This window comes from Crocuta crocuta, unplaced genomic scaffold, assembly GCF_008692635.1.
Source record: "Crocuta crocuta isolate KB4526 unplaced genomic scaffold, BGI_CrCroc_1.0 scaffold317, whole genome shotgun sequence".
NCBI lineage: Eukaryota > Metazoa > Chordata > Mammalia > Carnivora > Hyaenidae > Crocuta > Crocuta crocuta.
The window spans coordinates 2,199,044-2,218,019 of record NW_027530984.1 but is presented as its reverse complement, the minus strand read 5'-3'; the positions used below and the strand labels follow the sequence as shown (position 1 = coordinate 2,218,019).

The window sequence follows — 18,976 nt, the reverse complement described above, 5'->3', positions numbered from 1 at the left end:
CTGGCCTCTTAGGTGTATACTTGTAACAACCTGTCATATATTCAATTTAACCATTCTTTGTCTCTAACTTTCTGACTTCATGTGACTAGTAGATATTTTAAATAACCTGTATCATTAAAAGAAGATTCATCATTAGGGACAGATATAGCACTTCATGAATCATTTAATGAAAAGTTTGTGAGCATCCAGCACCTACAAGGCATTGTGTTAAACTCCTGTGATCCAGAGATGAACAAGACTCTCCCTTGTTCTCAGGAGGTCTGGTGGAAAAGCAAGCTTGTGAACAGATATCTGACAACATACAGTCTGTAGGGACATAGGAGAACAGGTTTGGAGGAGACTTCTTGTACTTTTAGATATCTGATTTATCTAGAAGGATGAATTTGCCAGGAGAGAAGAGGGAGGAAGGGACACCTAGGCAGATACAACAGTATGTGTAAGAGCAAGTTTTGTGTAAAAGGCCATGTTAGGAAGACATTGAAATAGTTGAGTGTAAGACATATTGAGGGAAAGATCCTGGGAAAGAGGATGAGGGAACTGTCAAAGCAGGAAGGAGCTCACTGTGCGACACCTCTCATGTCAGACCGTGGAGTGTAGACTCCATAGTCTTCAGCCTGCCCCAGGAGTTCTCTCAGGAAAAGGCAAAGGATGTGAAGTCATGGGCTTGTTTTCTTCGTTTATTTATTTATTTTTGAGAGAGAGAGAGAAGGAGAGAGAGAGAGTAGAGTGGAAGGTCAGAGAGAGAGAGAGAGAGAGAGGAGGCTCTGTCATTGCAAAGCCCAGCATGGGGGTCCAAACTCAAGAACCATGAGATCATGACCTGAGCTGAAAACCAAGAAACAGTACTTAACCGGCTAAGCCACCCAGGCATCCCATGGAAGAAGATAGGTTTTAATTGTTCACATTTTTTTTGAAAAGCAGAAAATGAAAAAAAATTATAAAAACTTTAAAACTCACTTAAGTGTCATTTTAAAGCATAATGATTTTTTTAAAAATTGCATTTTTAATGGAGAACTTAGAATGCTGATTAAATCAGGAAACTTTCCGGCTTAACTGTTAAAGGCTTAGTAAGGCAACAAAGGGTGCCATTTAGTCTATCATAGCCAGATCAAGGAACAGATCTCTTCCCAGTGAATTGGATGGCAGAAGAAAGGAATGCAGGTAATTTGTTTTTCCCACTTGTAAGCTTCATCTTCATTTGAAAATCTCCACATAGCAGGCATATGGTCTGCCTGGATTGTATCATTTTTCTACCTAAAACCCTTCAGTGTCTTTCACTGAAATGTAAAGTACATGCCAAACCACCTTCTTATCAAGGCTTACGAGGTCTGCTACGCTCTGGCCCACCTATTTTCTAGCTTCCTCTTGTGCTATACTCTCCTGTCTCCTTTCAACTCTGAATATTCCAAGGTTTTTCCTGATAGTGGGCTTGTAAGCTCCTAGGTTTTCTAGCTGAATACTTGTGTCCTCTGATTCACGTTAACAGGGTGATTCCTGGCTTCTATTCAAAGACCTTTTTAACCTATGAGATCCACAGGCAGAAAATAGGTCTGTGTTATTGACTTTTATACTCCTCATGCATAGCACCATGCCTGATACATAGTTAGGTGTTCAATAAATTATGAAAGCATGCGTAAGTGAATAATGAATGGGGGATACAGGAGAATCAGCTTTTGTGGATTAAGTAGAAATGTATATAACTTTTTACTTTGGATGAATTATGTCATATGGAATTTCAAAGCAAAAACACCCAGAAAAAGCTTAGAAACATAATTCTGGAGCCAGGATAAGGGGTAAGGTGAGGCCAGAGAGCAGGTCTGGGGAGTCATTTGCATATGGATTTTTAAATATAACAATAAGTAATGTGCAGTGTGCCAGAATCTGCTCTGTATGTTTACCATATATCAGCTCACAGCTATGTTAAGCAGTAGTAAGTTTATTATTGACTTATGAAGAAACCGAGGAAAAGATTTACATGCCAAAAATTGGTAGTATGAGTCTAGGAAGAACATCTGTAGCTAGTAGACATGTTTATTGAGGATGGGATCTAGAGAAACACTCAGAATATTAGGCAGTAGAGGAACCGACAATAAACAGGTGAACAGGCAATAGAATGAAGTATACTCAAAGTCCAAGGGGAAAGTTTTAAAAAGGGAATTAGCAGTGTTCCCTGGATTTGACAATGAGGATACTCTTGATCACAGCAAGTATTCCATACAAAGTAAAGCAGTTGGAAACCGAGGAGATTTCAGAAAACTGAAAGAATGTAGAATCTTGGTTTTTATAGACCTGGACCTTGAAGAAGAAATGGTGGGATGGGGAAAATATTAAGTATTTTTATCTGGCACCTTGAACTGTATCAGAATTTAGCATCTGCATGTGGATGTTTAGTATGTTTGCTGAATGAATGAGTAAAGAGAAAAATTGGAATAAATGATGTTACAAGTTAAATTATTTAGATTTCAAGCCTTTCTAGGTCAAAAGGAAACAATCTGTAGGAGAAAAATGTGTCTCTAAGTTGAGGCATGCCAAATTATATAAATTATTCAATGTTCAATATTACATTTTTTGAGAGGCATTTATAGCCTCATTTAATAAGTAATGCCATGTATCATTATGGAATGTTGGGGAACTTCTGGTTTTATCTGTCATGGATTAAAGTCCTATTCAGTAATGGAAAGGAAAATTCTAACCCAAGGTATAGTATCAGAAATAGGTTTTTCTAGATCCACATACTTTGCTTCTCTTTCATCTTTACAAGATAGATTTATGTAGATTAGTGTAAGCAATATTTATCTTATCTAGAATGGGTTTTAAAATATTGTACCATCAGAGGTGACATCTAGTATTATGAAATTGGGAACCTAAAGTCAAGAAAGAGCCATAACAAATATTAACTTGCCACCCTTTTATTCTCCAAGTAGCTTTAGTCTAACTTAGGACCGTTAGAGAAATAAAACAACAGAACTTATCCCAAGGCAAAATGTATCTCTAGGTTTCACCACAGAACTTTTGTGAAAAGATGTGGATCAACTACACCTACTTTTGGAACTATGAATGTGACGCACTTTCTGCATATGTGGCTCTGTGCAGCAGGTTCGACATCTGTATTCAGTGGAGAACTCCAGATTACTGCTGTAAGTAGAACATTTCAGATACTACTTTCTAACAATCAAAAAGCATTTTTTTCATTTTCTTGTTTTTCTTTTCATTTTTTCATCACAAAATAATTTCCCAAGAATAAAATGCATATCAATGTAACCTAGAAGTTAGACGTCAGCTCTCCCACATAGGCAACTTCTATTTTCATCCTGATCCAAACCTACGGTTGGCATCAGTTGTCCCAAAAGAAAACCTAGTCTACAAAATATTAACTAGCAAAATCAATGGAGATGTGGAAGAAATCACAGGGAATGGAAAAGAGATTTGAATTCTGTACCCCAGAGCACATTTTGCTGGTTTTGATTCCACCTGCCTCGCTTGCCCAGCTTGTTCCCCAGCTTGTGAAGAGGATGCAAGTTTTTCTGTCCCCTTTCCCTCCTTTCCTGATATTGTATCCACTTTCTGGAAAGTAATCTTTCTGGATTTCTTTGATCGATATCTAGGTTCAATCTTTTTCCAAATACATGTTTGCATATCCTTCTTCTTTTGTATGTATTCTTTGTCCATTTTAATCTTTTTTTAAATGAATATAATTTATTGTCAAATTGTCTGTATACAATACCCAGTGCTCATCCCAACAAGTGCCCTACTCGATGCCCATCGCCCATTTTCCCCTCTCCCTTACTTTCCCATCCACTCTTAGTTTGTTCTCTGTATTATATAGTTTGCCCATTTTTATCTATAGGGCTCATGCTTTCTCATCAAGTTGTAATGCTTTTCATAAAAATTTTATTCAACCTACCACCAGTCCTGGACACATTTTACAGAAAACGATGTTAATTTAATTTAAGAAATAGCAATGAAATGGATTAAGTGGTAAAAGATGGTCAAAATGAATGTTAGTGAAATGTTCTAAGATAAAATAAAAGTTTTCATTTTCCCTAGAAGAAAAAATAAGATACGTAGAGAAAGAATAATATATCCCAAACACTGGTTACATGATGTTGTTTTAGAAATAAAACAGCTCCTGGTGTACCATATTATCCCTTACCTCTCCTTGCTCCCAGAGGTAATCACTATTCAAGAGTGGGGTGACTTGGGGCGCCTGGGTGGCTCAGTAGGTTAAGCGTCCGACTTTGGCTCAGGTCATGATCTCACAGTTCGTGGGTTTGAGCCCTGCATCGGGCTCTGTGCTGACTGCCAGCTCAGAGCCTGGAGGCTGCTACAGATTCTGTGTCTCCCTCTCTCTCTGACCCTCCCCTGCTCACTCTGTCTCTCTGTCTCAGAAATAAACAAAACATTAAAAAAAAAAAAGAGTGGGGTTACTTGATTCATGGGAAATGTGTGGCATCTCTAACTTTAAGAGGCACTGTCAAATTGTTTTCCCACTGAGATTTTACCAATTTATATCCCCACCAGCTACGTGTTCATTTTTTAAAAGTATGATTTTTTAAGATCACTGAAAATCAAAAGAATTTTTGCAAACATCATTTAGAAACTGCTCACAGTGGTGGTTTCTTGTGACAGTGAAGGATTGAACCTAACTATGCAGCATTTTTCTTGTTGATGACTTGGTTGAGTTATATATTCAGAGCATATTTCTGTGCTTATCCTGAGTAGACTGTTGTATATCTTCACTACACAGAGAAGTAACTTCATACTAGTTGAAAATATATTTATCCCAATCAGATCTGGGGTGCCTACGGTCATATTATTTGCTACAAATCAGATAAACTTTTCCTACTGTAACATAATATAATACTAGCCGGACATCTGAAGATGCTCAGAAACACCTACTTCTTGTTTTGTTTCCAGTTTTTGGTTCCATAATAAATGAAAAATGAACTTTGTAGAGACTGAAATGGGCAGAATTAGTTTTCCAAGAGAAATCTGACACTTCTTCCTTTTCCTATAATTCAAAAAGGTGACTTTTATCATTAGCAAATTGTGTTCTCTGTTATTTATAGCTCTGAATTGCCCAGAGGGGAAGGAATATCAACCCTGTGTGAGGACTTGTGAAGCAAGAACATGTTTGAACAGATGGTTCTTTGGACACTCTTCATGTTTGAATTTAAGAGAAGATTGTGTGTGCAAAAATGGAACCATTCTTCACAGGCCAGATTCAACTCAGTGCATTCCAGAGGAAGAGTGTGGTAAGCAGCAGAGTGCAGAATTACTTCTTGGGGAACTGGCAAACAAATAAAACTTTAGATCTTGAGGAGATGTGCTAAGAAAGACTGATCAAAGGTTATATAGGTGTTGGAAAGGAAAGCAGTTCACTTGTAGTTTGATTTTAATATGATTTCAATTGAAGTGAACCAAGTTAGAAGCTTTGTTGGTAATGTAGGTTTTTATTTTTGTCCCAAGTTTTTATTTAAATTCCAGTTAGTTAGGGGCGCCTGGGTGGCTTAGTCGGTTAAGCGTCCGACTTTCGCTTAGGCCGTGATCTCGCGGTTCATGGGTTCGAGCCCCGCATCGGGCTCTGTGCTGACTGCCAGCTCCAGAGCCTGGAGCCTATTTCAGAGTCTGTATCTCCCTCTCTCTCTGGCCCTCCCCTGCTCACACTGTCTCTCTCTCTCTCTCCTAGAAATAAATAAAAATTAAAAAAATAAATAAATTCCAGTTAGTTAACATACAGTGTAATATCAGTTTCAGGTATAGAATTTAGTGATTCAACACTTCCATACAACACCCAGTATTCATCACAAGTGTCCCCTTTAAGCCTCATCACGTTTTTAACCCATGGTGGTTATATATTTTAATCTCTACCTATTCCTGTAATAATTGGGCAAAAGTATGGCAAACTAAGAATTAAGAACATGGGATGTGCACTGAATTCAAATTCCAATTATTTCACTTAATAATGATTCAGTTTTACCTTTTTGAGCTTACACATCTGTAAAATGGGAAGAATAATAGCACTTAACCTGTGAGGTTAGTGTGGGGATGCATAAAATAGTACAAAGTATTTTGCAATAGTGCCTAGAGAAAAATAACTATTTGAGAAATGTCAGATAGTGTTATTATCTGGGAAAAAACACTTAATTTTTTTACTTTCATTTTCAAACCACTTGATTCTGAGTCACCATCTCTATTGTGGTTGCAGATGAAAATAGTACAAAATTGAGGAAATTGTAGTGCAGTACTTTTTCAGTCATAGGGCTTATCATTGTGGTTAGAAGAAAAAGGATTTAACTAATAATGAAAGAAAATGGGCAAGTGGAAGTGAAATGCACAGATAGTTCCAGAAAGTTTGTGTTTGCCATTGAGAAGAGTATTTGTAGAAGACTGAGAATAAACAGGAGTGCTTATGTTTTTTTGTTTTTTGTTTTTTGGTTTTTTTTAATGTGTGAGGTTGGTTTGACAGTAAAGAGAATAATAGAAAAGAAGTTCATATGAGGCTGGGGATATGTTGGTCACTATTCATCTCTATTATTATCTTTTATTTTTTAAATATTTATTTATTTTTGAGAGAGAGAGAGAGAGACAGACAGACAGACAGAGCAAGCTGGGGAGGGACAGGGAGAGGGAGAGGGAGACACAGAATCTGAAGGAGGCTCCAGGCTCTGAGCCTTCAGCACAGAGCCTGATGTGGGTCTTGAACTTACAGACTGTGAGATCATTACCTGAGTTGAAGTCAGTTACTCAACCAACTGAACCAACCAGGTGCCCCTCATCTCTATTATTTTTAAAAGAACCACTATAGGGCCATATTTATCATTAAGTAAAACTTCAATAATAAAACCTCAAGAGTCACTAAATAATTAGTTACTTCCCACATTTAGCATTTNGTCCAATTTGTTGGCATATAATTTTTCATAGTATTCCCTGATAATTGCTTGATAATACCACTCAGTTTTAACAGTTAATATTTTAAAACTAACTTAAGTTTATTTTACTGTTTGTTCAAACTAAATAAATTGTATTAACAGGACAAAATGAATAAGAAATAAACAAATTATCCTATTTATAGAAGACATGCAAATTTACAGATAGTTGTAGAGGGAAAAATATTTTTGTAGACTATGTTATAAATTCCATTAAAGAAAAACATAAGCTAGTAGCTGATAAAAAGGGCAATTGGAGAAAGGATAAATATGTGACATGTTATCTATGTTGCTGAACCAAGCATGGTCTGAAATCTAAACAATAAATGAATCACAGCTTCATTTATTTTAGTGGCTGGCTTATGAATGATATAACCTTGTCCATCTTTTTAAGCATGCACTGATAGTGAAGGCCAGCCTCGCACTGCTGGGGAAGTTTGGAATGGCGGCATTGACGAATGTGCCCTTTACAAATGTTTCGGGAATGGAAGTATTATTCCTATAGAACCTGACTGTGAGGAAGAGCCCTCACCAACTTGTGAACGAGAGGCTGAAGTTGTCCTGAGCATCGTTGATAAGAGGACCTGCTGTTCAAAGGCAGTTTGTGGTGTGTATGTGGGCTGAAGCCTTACAGATAATGCCACAAAATATGTTGATACTATTTGTGAAAAAGCAAGCCGTGCATAAATGCTTGGTATAAAAAAAAGTAAGGGTTGAGATAAAACCAGAAATATCACCGTAAATATTGTTTATAGTCTCTCAAAGCAAGTTTTACCTCATTAATGTTTTTGCTGATTTTGGAAATATACATGCAAAACTCTGGCTATTAGCAATTAATAATATTCAATAATATGTGACAAGATAAAGTTTTTGGGAATCTTTGACTTGTGACAATTGAGGGTGAAAGATCATAATAAATAATCCTTAGATTGGCTACCTTTTCACATATGACCCATTTGGGAGCTGAATGTATTTAATTGCAGTATAAAAACATGTATAGTGAGAATTACTTCCCTGATCTGAGTTAGAAGCACAGATTTTAGTTATATTCACGAATATTTTAATGCTTCTGTTTCTTATTTCCAGGTTGTGACATGACCTTGTGTGAAACTGCCATTCCAACATGTACTGATAGTCAGAAATTGGTTGTTGGCCATAGTCCTCTTTCTTGTTGCCCACAGCATCAATGTGGTGAGTGATTAGCTAGGAAAAATAAGAGTCAGGTTCATTGTTTGCTCAGAATAGTGGATTAGATTCTCACTTTCAGTGTCTACAATAAAATGATTTGTTATAAAATATTGTGGTGTTGTCTTGCTAAAGATAGTTCTTTTTTAACCTGCCATTTCTTTATAAATACATATGTATATATAAATGTTAAGATTATATATTATATTAATACATGTATTTAGATAATTAACTCAATGTAAAGATCTTAATCAGCAGAAGTATATAAGAAATAGCAGGTGTGATATTGTGATTTATAATAAGAAATATAAGAAAAGAAAAAAAAGAAATATAGATCTGGTCTTCCACCGCCTTCTTACCACAGAGCTCCTAATCCTTGGCTTTTCCTAAAGGAGGAGACCTAGAAAGTGTCTTTTGTTATGTTAATGAGTTGTGTTTGGAAAGCCCTTAGCTAATCTGGAAATGGGGGCTGCTTGCCAGGGGAATCAACCCGGTGATGGAAGGGTTGGAACTTTCAGTCTCACCCCTTGATCTCCAGGGAGGGGGGAGGGAGTGGAGGTTGGATGAGATCTTCAATGGCCAAAGATTAAACCAATCAGGTTTAATAAGGTCTCCATAAAAAACAAAAAAACCCAAAGAGGGTGAGGTTTAGAGAATTTCAGGGTTAGTGAACACAAGTGAATTCAGGGCCTGTTGTGTTCTGAGAGGGCATAAGAGCTCTGTGCCCTTTCCCTATACGTTGCCCTATGGATCTCTTCCATCTCGTTATTCCCAAGTTATATTCTTTTATAATAAATTGGTGATCTGATAAGTACAATGTTTTTCTGAGTTTTGCTAGCTGTTCTACCAAATTAATCAAACTCGAGAAAGAGGCTGTGGAAATTCTGATTATAGCCAGGGAGCCAGAAGTACGGCTTACAAGGTGGGCTTGTAACTTGTGTCTGCAGATAGTGTCAGAATTGAGTTGAATTGTAGGAAACCCAGCTGGTGTCTGGATAATTACTTGGTGCTGTATGGGAACCCTCCCCCACCAAACACATATTGAGTTAGCAGGATAAAGATAAATTCAAAGAGAAGTAAACCATACCACTTTATTTATCATTTCACCCCATACACATTTTCAAATGTCTTTGTGTTTCTGCAGAATGTGACCCATTGAAATGTCCCAGTATTTCAATTCCAGAATGCAGAGAAGACCAATTCATGATTCAAGTTCAACAGGAAGAGCCTTGCTGTTTTTCTCCTCTCTGTGGTAAGTGTTCCTGAGATAACTTTTTGGGACAAAGGGAGGGAAAATCTCTTATTCGATGTAAATTTCATGGGACTGATGGTAACCAATATTCTGCTAATATATTGATGGAAACCCAACTGAATAAGAACATTTGAAAAGTAAGTACAACATTTTAAATGACTCAACAATTATTACAGTTAACACTACTTTCCCTTAACATATATATGGACTATATATACCCGTCAAAAACATGCCCAAGACAATATAATTAAGTTTTTTTTTCTTTAATAAGGATAGCACAGTTGTATTTAGAGAAAAATTTAGCTTTGGCTTTCCTTGAAGAACAAACTAAAATAATGGTCTCTGCAAAGCCATTATAGAACCTCTTTACAATTTCATTTATATAGCATGTGTTGATATATGTATGCGCATGATGATGCTGGAAGAGAATGGTAGAAATGAAAGGTGTCCAGGAAAAGGCTGCCTGTGGAGCTATATATTCTATCTGATGAAATGCACATTGAAAAATAAAAATCTCTCTATTTTTCATTGCAAGTGAATTATCATCTATAAGATCAGTGATTAACATAGGTTTCAGATGTACCTAAGGAAATCAAAACACGTCTCTTTGTACCAGTTAAGGTTCTTTGAGTGCAAGTGGCAAAACGGATTGGTATTAGTCAGCTTAAACACAACCAATTAGTGGAAAGCTTGGGGATCAAGATTTTGTAGGAGCAAGATGAAGCAGACCAAGCCCTGGGAAGGAAAGAAATCAGCTACTCTAGGTGGCAGTCACTAATGACTGAGTCAGCAGCATCCATTTCCTGCTCTGGTGTGCTCTATTTATGATTCAAATGCCATAGAAAGAGATTCTGATTTGTTTATGTGGGTTGTTTCTACACAGAGCCCTGCTGAGGATCAGGCACCTTTCTTAAGAGTCACTCCAAGCTGTGTGGGTGGGGCATTTCCTCAAGGTCGTTCAGGGAGCTGCAATTGAAGTTGGGAAAGGGATACTGAACAGCTCCAAAGAACAGATGCCTACTGTATTATTCAGCCATAAATTGGAGTAATCAAGGGTAGTGAATTCAGAAAACTTAAGTAAATAAATCAATGACATTTTGATTCTAGAAAAAAGAAAGTTGCTCCAGAAATCTTAATGCTCTATATTTCCGATAAGATGGTGTTCTTCTCTCACTGTGCTTGGAAAGCATAATGCAATATATTTACTTAGTATTAATGTTTTTATGACCAAATGAAGAAATCTATCTGTTAAAGCCTTGTTTTCCCTGGTTCCTATTTTATTAAACATGATGATTTATATGTGTGTCGTAATCTGAATTAATCATTTGTTTTTAGCTCAGCTGTGACTTTTGGCTTTTTGTTTTACTTTTAGTTTGTGAATCTTGCACTGAACCTATTCCTCTATGTACTGATGGAGAATTTCTCACTGTGGATCTTAATACCACACATTTTTGTTGTCCTCAGTATTACTGTGGTAAGTATATCTTAACTAATTTAAAATATTTAGATGTGTCCAGTATTTAAGAAGCCTTATGAATCTTAGTTGTACTGTTATATCAGACCTCCATGGAGTTCTAGCATATAAAATACATATGAAATATATGCAATGTTTTTCTATATCTAAGAGCTCTTCTTGGATAATATCATTACCTCCCTCAAATAGATTACTACGACTTTTCTATCATCATCCTAGAATGACTAGCTTTCTAGATGATTCCATACCTTCTCCACTTCCTTTCTCTTCTTGCACACCCAGCATTTCTCAGGGTCCTTCACCTGATGAACTGTTCTGTTCTACTACTGTTGTACCTGCTTGCGAGTCATGTATTCCATCCTCATCAATAAATGCATGGCCGATGAGTGGTGGGAGAGGCAGCAGCAGGGAAAGAGGAATCTGTGCCCTACATCAGCAACGGCAGTGAACTACATGGTAGGTAGTGAGGACAGGCTTCTTCTACAAGGGGCTAATCTTCATCCATGTCATTTTTTTCTATTTAGTTTGTGACCCACATCTTTGTCCTACACCACTACTCAACTGTGCAGAAGATATGAACCTTGTGAAAGAAAATGTATCTGGTCAATGTTGTCCAACGTGGCATTGTGGTAACTAATATTCATACTTCAAAGTTTTATTACAGTACAGTATGTGTTCTGATCAATATAAATATGTTGATTTTTTGCCTTTTAGAATGTAGCTGTGAAAACCTTGTTATGCCAACTTGTGAAGTGGTAAGAACACACATTTTGATTGAATTGTCATATTATGTAAATTAGCTTAATTCTTCCTTTATCTCCCTTATATCTGAGTTCTCAGAGTTAATGAAATTATCCTCATTAAATGATACTGAAGTAGGTTAAAGCAACTGTGCTGGCATCAGGGAGAAGTGAACCTTTTTTATTTATTTTAGATAAGAAAATGCAATACGTTATTTTTTTGCGGGTGACTGAATCTACTAGTCTTATTATCTACTTGACTTCACTGGTTTGAAAATGAAGCAAAACGTTGGAAAAAAGATTGTCTCAATATCGAGAGGTGTCCCTAGTGACTCATCATGAAATTGTGCCAAAGATGCATCTGTTGCAGAGGAGGAAGGGATATAAACATGGAACTCTACCTTCTTACTTCATAATTGTTATCTATGAACATTTTGTAAATAAGGAAATTGAGGTCTGGAAAGAGTAAATGATTAACTGAAATCTTTAGGACTCAAACCAAAGGTTGTTTTATGGTGTGTTTTTTGGTGTTCCTTTATTCTTTCTACTTTGCCGTAACTCATTTCCTTTAAAAACTATAGCCAAGACCTAAGTCTAAATAAGAACAAAAGCAAGTTTAAACTGCCTTGTTTTTATTCCAGGCTTGGACTTTTTTAGTCATGCTTTACTTTCCTCATCTGCAATGTAAAAATAATAACAAACATCCATCTCTTGGTTTCAGGTCAGGTCATGATCTCATGATTTGTTGAGTTCAAGCCCTGCATTGGCCTCTGTGTTGACCATGCAGAGTCTGCTTGGAATTTTCCCTCTCTGCCCCTCCCCCTACTTCTTTGTCTCTTAAAATAAACTTAAAAAATAAAAATAAACATAATAACAATACCTATATCATATAAATGAAATAAGTTAATATATATTAAATATTTAGATAGTACTTGACACTTAGAAAGGACTCAATAAGTATTAGCTATATTATTACAAAAGTAGCACAATACATGATGGAGAACTTTCTAGGGAAGTTCACCATCAAGATAAGTTTGGAAGAAAGTGACAGGTTAGAATAATGGATGAAAGGAATTGAACTATTCCACATAGACTCTAGGATGAACATGAATAAACACACCAAAGGGTGAGGTAAGATATGTATTCTGAAAGGTAATGATGACTCTCTTGCCTTGAGGAGAAGCTAACTTGAGGTAGAGCAAGGAACAATGGGAGATGAAGAACTATCCAAATTGGTATATTGAAGATGGCTTTAAAGGCAAGCTGGAAGGATTTAGATTTAATTTGTTTACTTCTTTGCAGTTACTCATTCAACTAATATTTGTTGAAAATCATTTTGTGTGGTGATGGTACCAGACTCTTGAAATAGAACAGCCCTAATCTGAGGAACTCACTGCAGATTTAATATGACAGAAGAGAGAAAGGGTCCTGCACAGGATGGAAATTATGATGAAAATGGAGTTTGAGTTAATTTTGCTTTTCCTGTGCAGCAGGACAAGGACAGTAAAACATTAGAGGGACGGAGATCAGCCAGAGACTGTTTTTAGTCATTCATGAATGAGAACCTTGGGTACAGCAAGATCTGTATAGAGGAACAGGGGAGAAGGTGAATTTAGGAGGGCAAAAAATAAGACCCTGGCCCTTTGTAATGTGTGTATGTGTGTGTGGGGGTGGTGGGGGGAGGGAGGATGGAAAAGGAAAAAATGAAGAAGAGACAAGGTGAAGAAAAGACAAGGAGGGGAAAAAGCAGGAGGAAGGAGGAGACAGAGAAATGGAGTGAGACACACAGACACACACGCATGCACATACACAGAGACAGAGAAAGATCTACAAAACTTTTAAGGTTACAAGGCTTGCACGTCCAAGAGTCCTGGGTCCTTGGGTAAGCACTGATCACCAGAGAAGCAGCCAAGTAGACACCCTCTGATTTCACCTTTACTCAGCCTCACTCAGAGCGCTCCTGCTGGCCTGAAAGAGGTAATACAACGTCGTGAGGCATTTCATTAACTTCAAACACAATATAAACCTAACAACCCTCATCCTATGGGATTTTGTGCATACTGGGTTCTGGGTCTTTTGAAGTGCTTTTGGGGAGAAGCCTCTATGTTTATTCTTTAAACTTTGGTTGTTACCTTAACTCTGGGTGTGTGTGTATGCACGTGTGTATGTGCCACTTTAACACCTGTCTTGGCCTGACCACCAACTCACCAACCACTTTCCTGTCCATCCCTCTCTGTCTTGTTTTTTGTTGTTGTGGTGGTGGTGATTTGTTTGTTTCTTCTTGTGGGGTTCTACAATTCTCCACTTACCCTTTCCCTGTGTTCTTCTCCATCCCCAATATTTGGACTAGATGCTGGCCTATCTAGCTTTCTAGTTCAACTTTCAATGTCTGAATATTAATTATGAATCAAAAATTCACATTACTCAATACTCCAAGCATCTGTTGAGTGCCTGCTATATTATATATCAGCACTGTGGTAGGCACACAGAACATATGCAGTAGCTGCAATATTCCTGAACATCTTACTACCTGAATATATGTAATCATATGCATGATATAATTTTAACACTCATGATTCTATACAACCATTGACCGGACCCATTGTTCTTGAGTACCTACTCTGAATAGTTGTTAAATATTTGTTTCAGTTTCTAAGATGATATATTATTTTAAATAACATTAGTTTACTCATATAGACAACAAATGTATTTCAACCTAAAGAGTCTACGTTAGACCTTTGCAGTATTTCTTTTTTAAATAGCAACTTCATTGAAATATAATTCACACACCACACAATTCAGCCATTTAAAGTGCACAGTTCCATGGTTTTTCTTATGTTTGTAGAATTCTGCAACCATCAACACAATCAACTTTAGAACAAGTTTATTAACCCTCAAAGAAACTGTACCTGTTAGCAATCACCCCTTATTTCCTCCAAACTTCCCAGCCCTAGGAATCTGTCATATCTCTATAGATTTGCCTATCTTGAATATTTCATATAAGTGGAATCATATAAATATGTGGTTTTGTGATTCCTTTCACTTAGCATAATGATCTCAAGGTTCATCTGTGTTGCAGTATGTGTCAGTACTTCATTCCTTTTTTACTGTTACTTCATACTCCATTGTATGAATGTGTCTAGACATTTATCCAAATAAAGGTATACGATGGCTAACAGCACATGAGAAGATTCCTAAAATCATTAGCTATCAGTTAAATGAAAATCTGAACTACAGTGAGATATCACTTCACACCCACTAAGAAGACAGATACATGTTGGCAAGGATGTGGGGAAATTAGAACCTTCATATGTTACTTGTAGGAATATAAAATGGTACAGCTGCTTTGGCATACACTGTGACAGTTACTCAAAAGGCTAAATATATATATATATATATATATATAGTTCTATGACCCAGCAATTCCCCTCCTAGGTGTATATCCATGAGAAATGAATACATATGTCCACACAAAAGCTTGTACATGACCATTCATAGCAAGCACTATTCATGGTAGCCAAAAAGTGGAAACAGCTTAAGGTGATGTCGCTACTGATTTTAAAGGAGAGGGATGCTTCCTTGGGAGTTAAACACACCAACTTGGAGCTTATGCCGTGGGAGAATATGATTTGCTTATCTAGCTCCATATTTCTAATATTTTATTTCCAATCCCTTTGGAATTGGGTAATGACTAAAAATCAAAAAAGATTAATGAGTTAATGTTTATGGAACTACAGCTTGTAAAGCACTATAAAAGGTAAGATATTATTAGCTTATGGGGAAAAGTACCTTTTATATGTTACTATGAATTTATTAGTCATATTTTACATTAAGAATCAAGTTAATTTTATTACTGACATCATATGAAGATGAAATGCCCTCAGAAAAAGTTGCTCTTTAAAATGCAGTTCTTGAAACTTTAAGCCTGGTCCGACACTGAGAGGAATATACACCATTCCTGACAGGACAACATTTAAGTATTGGTATTAAAGCATTTTATCGACACCTGAAGGTTATACTGCACTTTCTGTGTGTCTGCCCTATTGTAAGTTCTTTACATGAATTGACCCATTAATTTCTCCAAAAGTACCTAAGAGGTAGGCAATGTTATTATCCTCATTTTACAGATGAGGGAAGTGAGGAGAAGACTGGCTCAGTAACCTGCGCTAGATCATACAGCCTAGTAGGCAGCAGACTCGAGGTGGGCACAGGGGAGCCTATTCCTGAGTCCATGCTGTTAGTCACTCTACCATACTCTTCTGCTCTATACTGTACTTCTATACTATAGAAGTATACTTCTATACTGTAGCATCCTTGCTCCATGTAAACATCAGAACCTTAGGCCACCTTGATAGAGAAGATCAAGAACATTTGCACCAAGCAAAATTTCCAGGGTTAGCAAGTATTATCTTATCTCCTATTGCCCACTAGAAGCTCAGAACCAAACAATATTTTCAAGTCAGTAAAGACCATAAAGATCATCTTCTCTACCTTCACTCATTTAACAGATAAAGAAATTAAAACTTAAGAGATTAAGTGCCATGATCATATTGTTTATTGTGAACTTTTTCTGTGGGCTGTTAATTAAATGACCGTTGGGTTAATCAAAGCCTGTTCACTATCAAATATTTATTAAGCACCTGATATGTGTCTGGCTGTATGGTAGGGAACTTACTGTTATAGTGTGTATATATTTTTATAGTTGTTGTATGAGAAGCTGTGTAAGTCATGTTTAATAATAATATCTTTCTAACAGGGAGAATTTACTGCGGTAGATCATAACTTTCAGAGTGACTGTGGATGTGTACAGTATCTCTGTGGTAACTATATTTTTTCTCACTTCTAAATGATATGACTGTTATTTTTATCTATTTTTAACTATTAACAAATTTTAAAAATTTGAGTTGTATCACATATTTTAAGCCATTTGCTTAAATGTGTGCCAGTTTTTGAGTATAAACATTCACTATCATATTTTAGTTTCCTCTTTTGTAATAACTAAATGTTCTGATAGATATCTTAATGGGACAGAACAGTAAATATGTTTCATAGAGGCTTTTTGGAATTTAAAGTTGATTCTATGGTCCTTTTAAATACATATATTTACTATTTTTAAAATAGCCATCCAGAAGTGAGAGACTTTGATCACTATTCCATCCTTACGCATGTTAACTTTGCAAAACATAGAGTTGGTTTTTCTAAAAAATAACAAATCTTTGTATTAAGTATTAATAGGTTAATAGGAAAAAAGCTTTTATTCAACAGCTTGAAACTTGTATTTTTATAGGAGAAAAGGCTTAAATTCAGTGTTGGCAAGGCACAGAGCACTTCTGAGCTGTATTTTCATCACTATTCTAGCTTACCTGAATATGCCACTTTTACTTTGTATTAGCTATCTTACTTGTCAAGTATGATGTACAACACGATTTATTTTACAGCACAAAAAAATTGATCATTTTATCTCAAAATAACCATTAAAATCATGAAACGTTATACAATCCTACAGTGAAAAGCCCTACCACTATTGATTTGGATTTTGCCTCGTTCTATATCTTCTCTGTTAAATTGTCATGTTATGTTTCCAGAAGAGAGAACAAGTAGCTTGATGATCATTTAGGTCTAACATTCTGGAGTTGTGCTATAAAGTATAGCTTTTGAAGGCAGTTCAGACAGTAAAGAGCAGGAATAAATGTGCTACATTCATTATTAAGTAAACTCTTGAGTTATTAACAATTTATAAAGGGAAAGATCTTTATTGTTTTTGAAGAAATTGGATATCACAATGAAAACATAAACTTAAATACAAGTTCCATTGATTGATTAAAAATATAGTACTTTTCATTGACTGTTTTCCTTTTCTTAGAAAAGGATGAGGTGTGTGTATTTCAAGAAGTATCAGTATTGAATCCTGGCCAGTCTATGATAAAGTATTTGGAAGGGAATTTCTGTTATACAGTGGAGTGTCTGGAAGAAAAAGATAACGATACAGGCTTTCACACTCTGAATTTTACAATGGTGAACTGTTCAAAAGAATGTGACATTGTAAGTATTCTTTGTAAGTCATGCTGGTGAGAGTTAAATTAATCATAAAATGGCAGCTGTAGAATCTTAACTAGTGAATATTCTGTAAGTTAAAAGTATACACTTAAATAGTTCAATAATCTAGTAATGTGTAATGTACATAATGCATATTTTCCTTTTCCTGTGTATCATTTTGAGCCTTATTATCTGTTTATCTATATAGCTTACTTGACCTGCTTGATGAATCTTGGCTGCTAGATGTAAAGGTTAATATTTACTTCATTTCTAAATCATGAGGTAAATTATTATTTGAAGTGCCCCAAATTCAACCTTTTAAATGCTTACGGGTGTTCTGAGAGAGATATAGTTATACTGGGAAGAGCTTTCATAATGGATTCATTAAAACTATTGGTATTGTTATGTGGCTAACTAAATGTACTGTCACTATACACAGCACCAGGTGTATACTCCATCTCCAAGTGATTACGATTGCTGTGGTACCTGCAAAAATGTATCCTGCAAATTTCAGATGGAAAATGGAACATCAGTTATACATGAGGTATGAATTCCTTAGTCCCTAAAATATGTTCCTTGGAGGGTAGCTCTCTGTGTTATTTTCTGAAGGTGTTCTTAAATAAGTTTGAAAAATGTCACATGCACACACATACACACACACATACACATAGCTCTACATACAATGAACACACTCATATGCAGCACACAAGACACAGTTACATTTGTTACATTTTAAAGTTTCTGATAATTCCTGCTGTAAAGGAATATGTTAAACTTATTTCTCACAGATATTTTTTTTTTTTTACAGATCTTCATTTTTTTTTTTTCCAGATGTGAGGAATGGGCTTTAAGAATTGCTTTTTTCTAATCATTAGAATAAAGGGGGAAAAACATTATTATTTTATTCACTCATTTAAAATGAAGCATTTTAATAGAAATCTGAAACTCAAGATGTTAGCATGTTATTATTTCAGGTATTGAAGATTTCAATGAGTAACTAAGAGAAAAGATTGAGTATTTGACAATTTTTTTTTTTACAAAGAAGATCTCAAGAGTCAGTAATGCAATATCACCTTTCCACCAAAATTAACAAAATAATTATTCAGAATTTTCCTATTATCTCATAATAACTCCATTTGGGTTGTAGACTGACATACTCCTTCCTTAGAATAGAAAAATGGGACTTTCTCACTTTAGTGCAGTTATTAGTGATGGCATCAGATTTGGGAGTGACACTAATCTTTGTAACTTACATTACCTAAAAGTAGTTCCAATTTACTGTTGCCATCCTTAAGTTTTTCAAATAGTTTAATTATCCAGAGGTCTTACATCTCGTGTTCTTAATTACATGGGATTACTC

At 35.9% G+C, this 18,976-nt stretch overlaps 1 protein-coding gene across 1 annotated transcript in view; it reads left to right on the top strand.

Annotated features, from left to right (window-relative positions):
- The window catches only part of OTOGL (otogelin like), a 142,010-nt gene that overhangs the window by 115,498 nt on the left and 7,536 nt on the right, over positions 1–18,976 (top strand). The window contains 11 exon segments of the mRNA XM_077770188.1: positions 2,996–3,137; positions 5,070–5,255; positions 7,324–7,536; positions 8,016–8,120; positions 9,259–9,366; positions 10,739–10,840; positions 11,365–11,469; positions 11,555–11,595; positions 16,337–16,400; positions 17,444–17,622; positions 18,056–18,160. Coding sequence (XP_077626314.1) covers positions 2,996–3,137; positions 5,070–5,255; positions 7,324–7,536; positions 8,016–8,120; positions 9,259–9,366; positions 10,739–10,840; positions 11,365–11,469; positions 11,555–11,595; positions 16,337–16,400; positions 17,444–17,622; positions 18,056–18,160 — 1,350 coding nt within the window.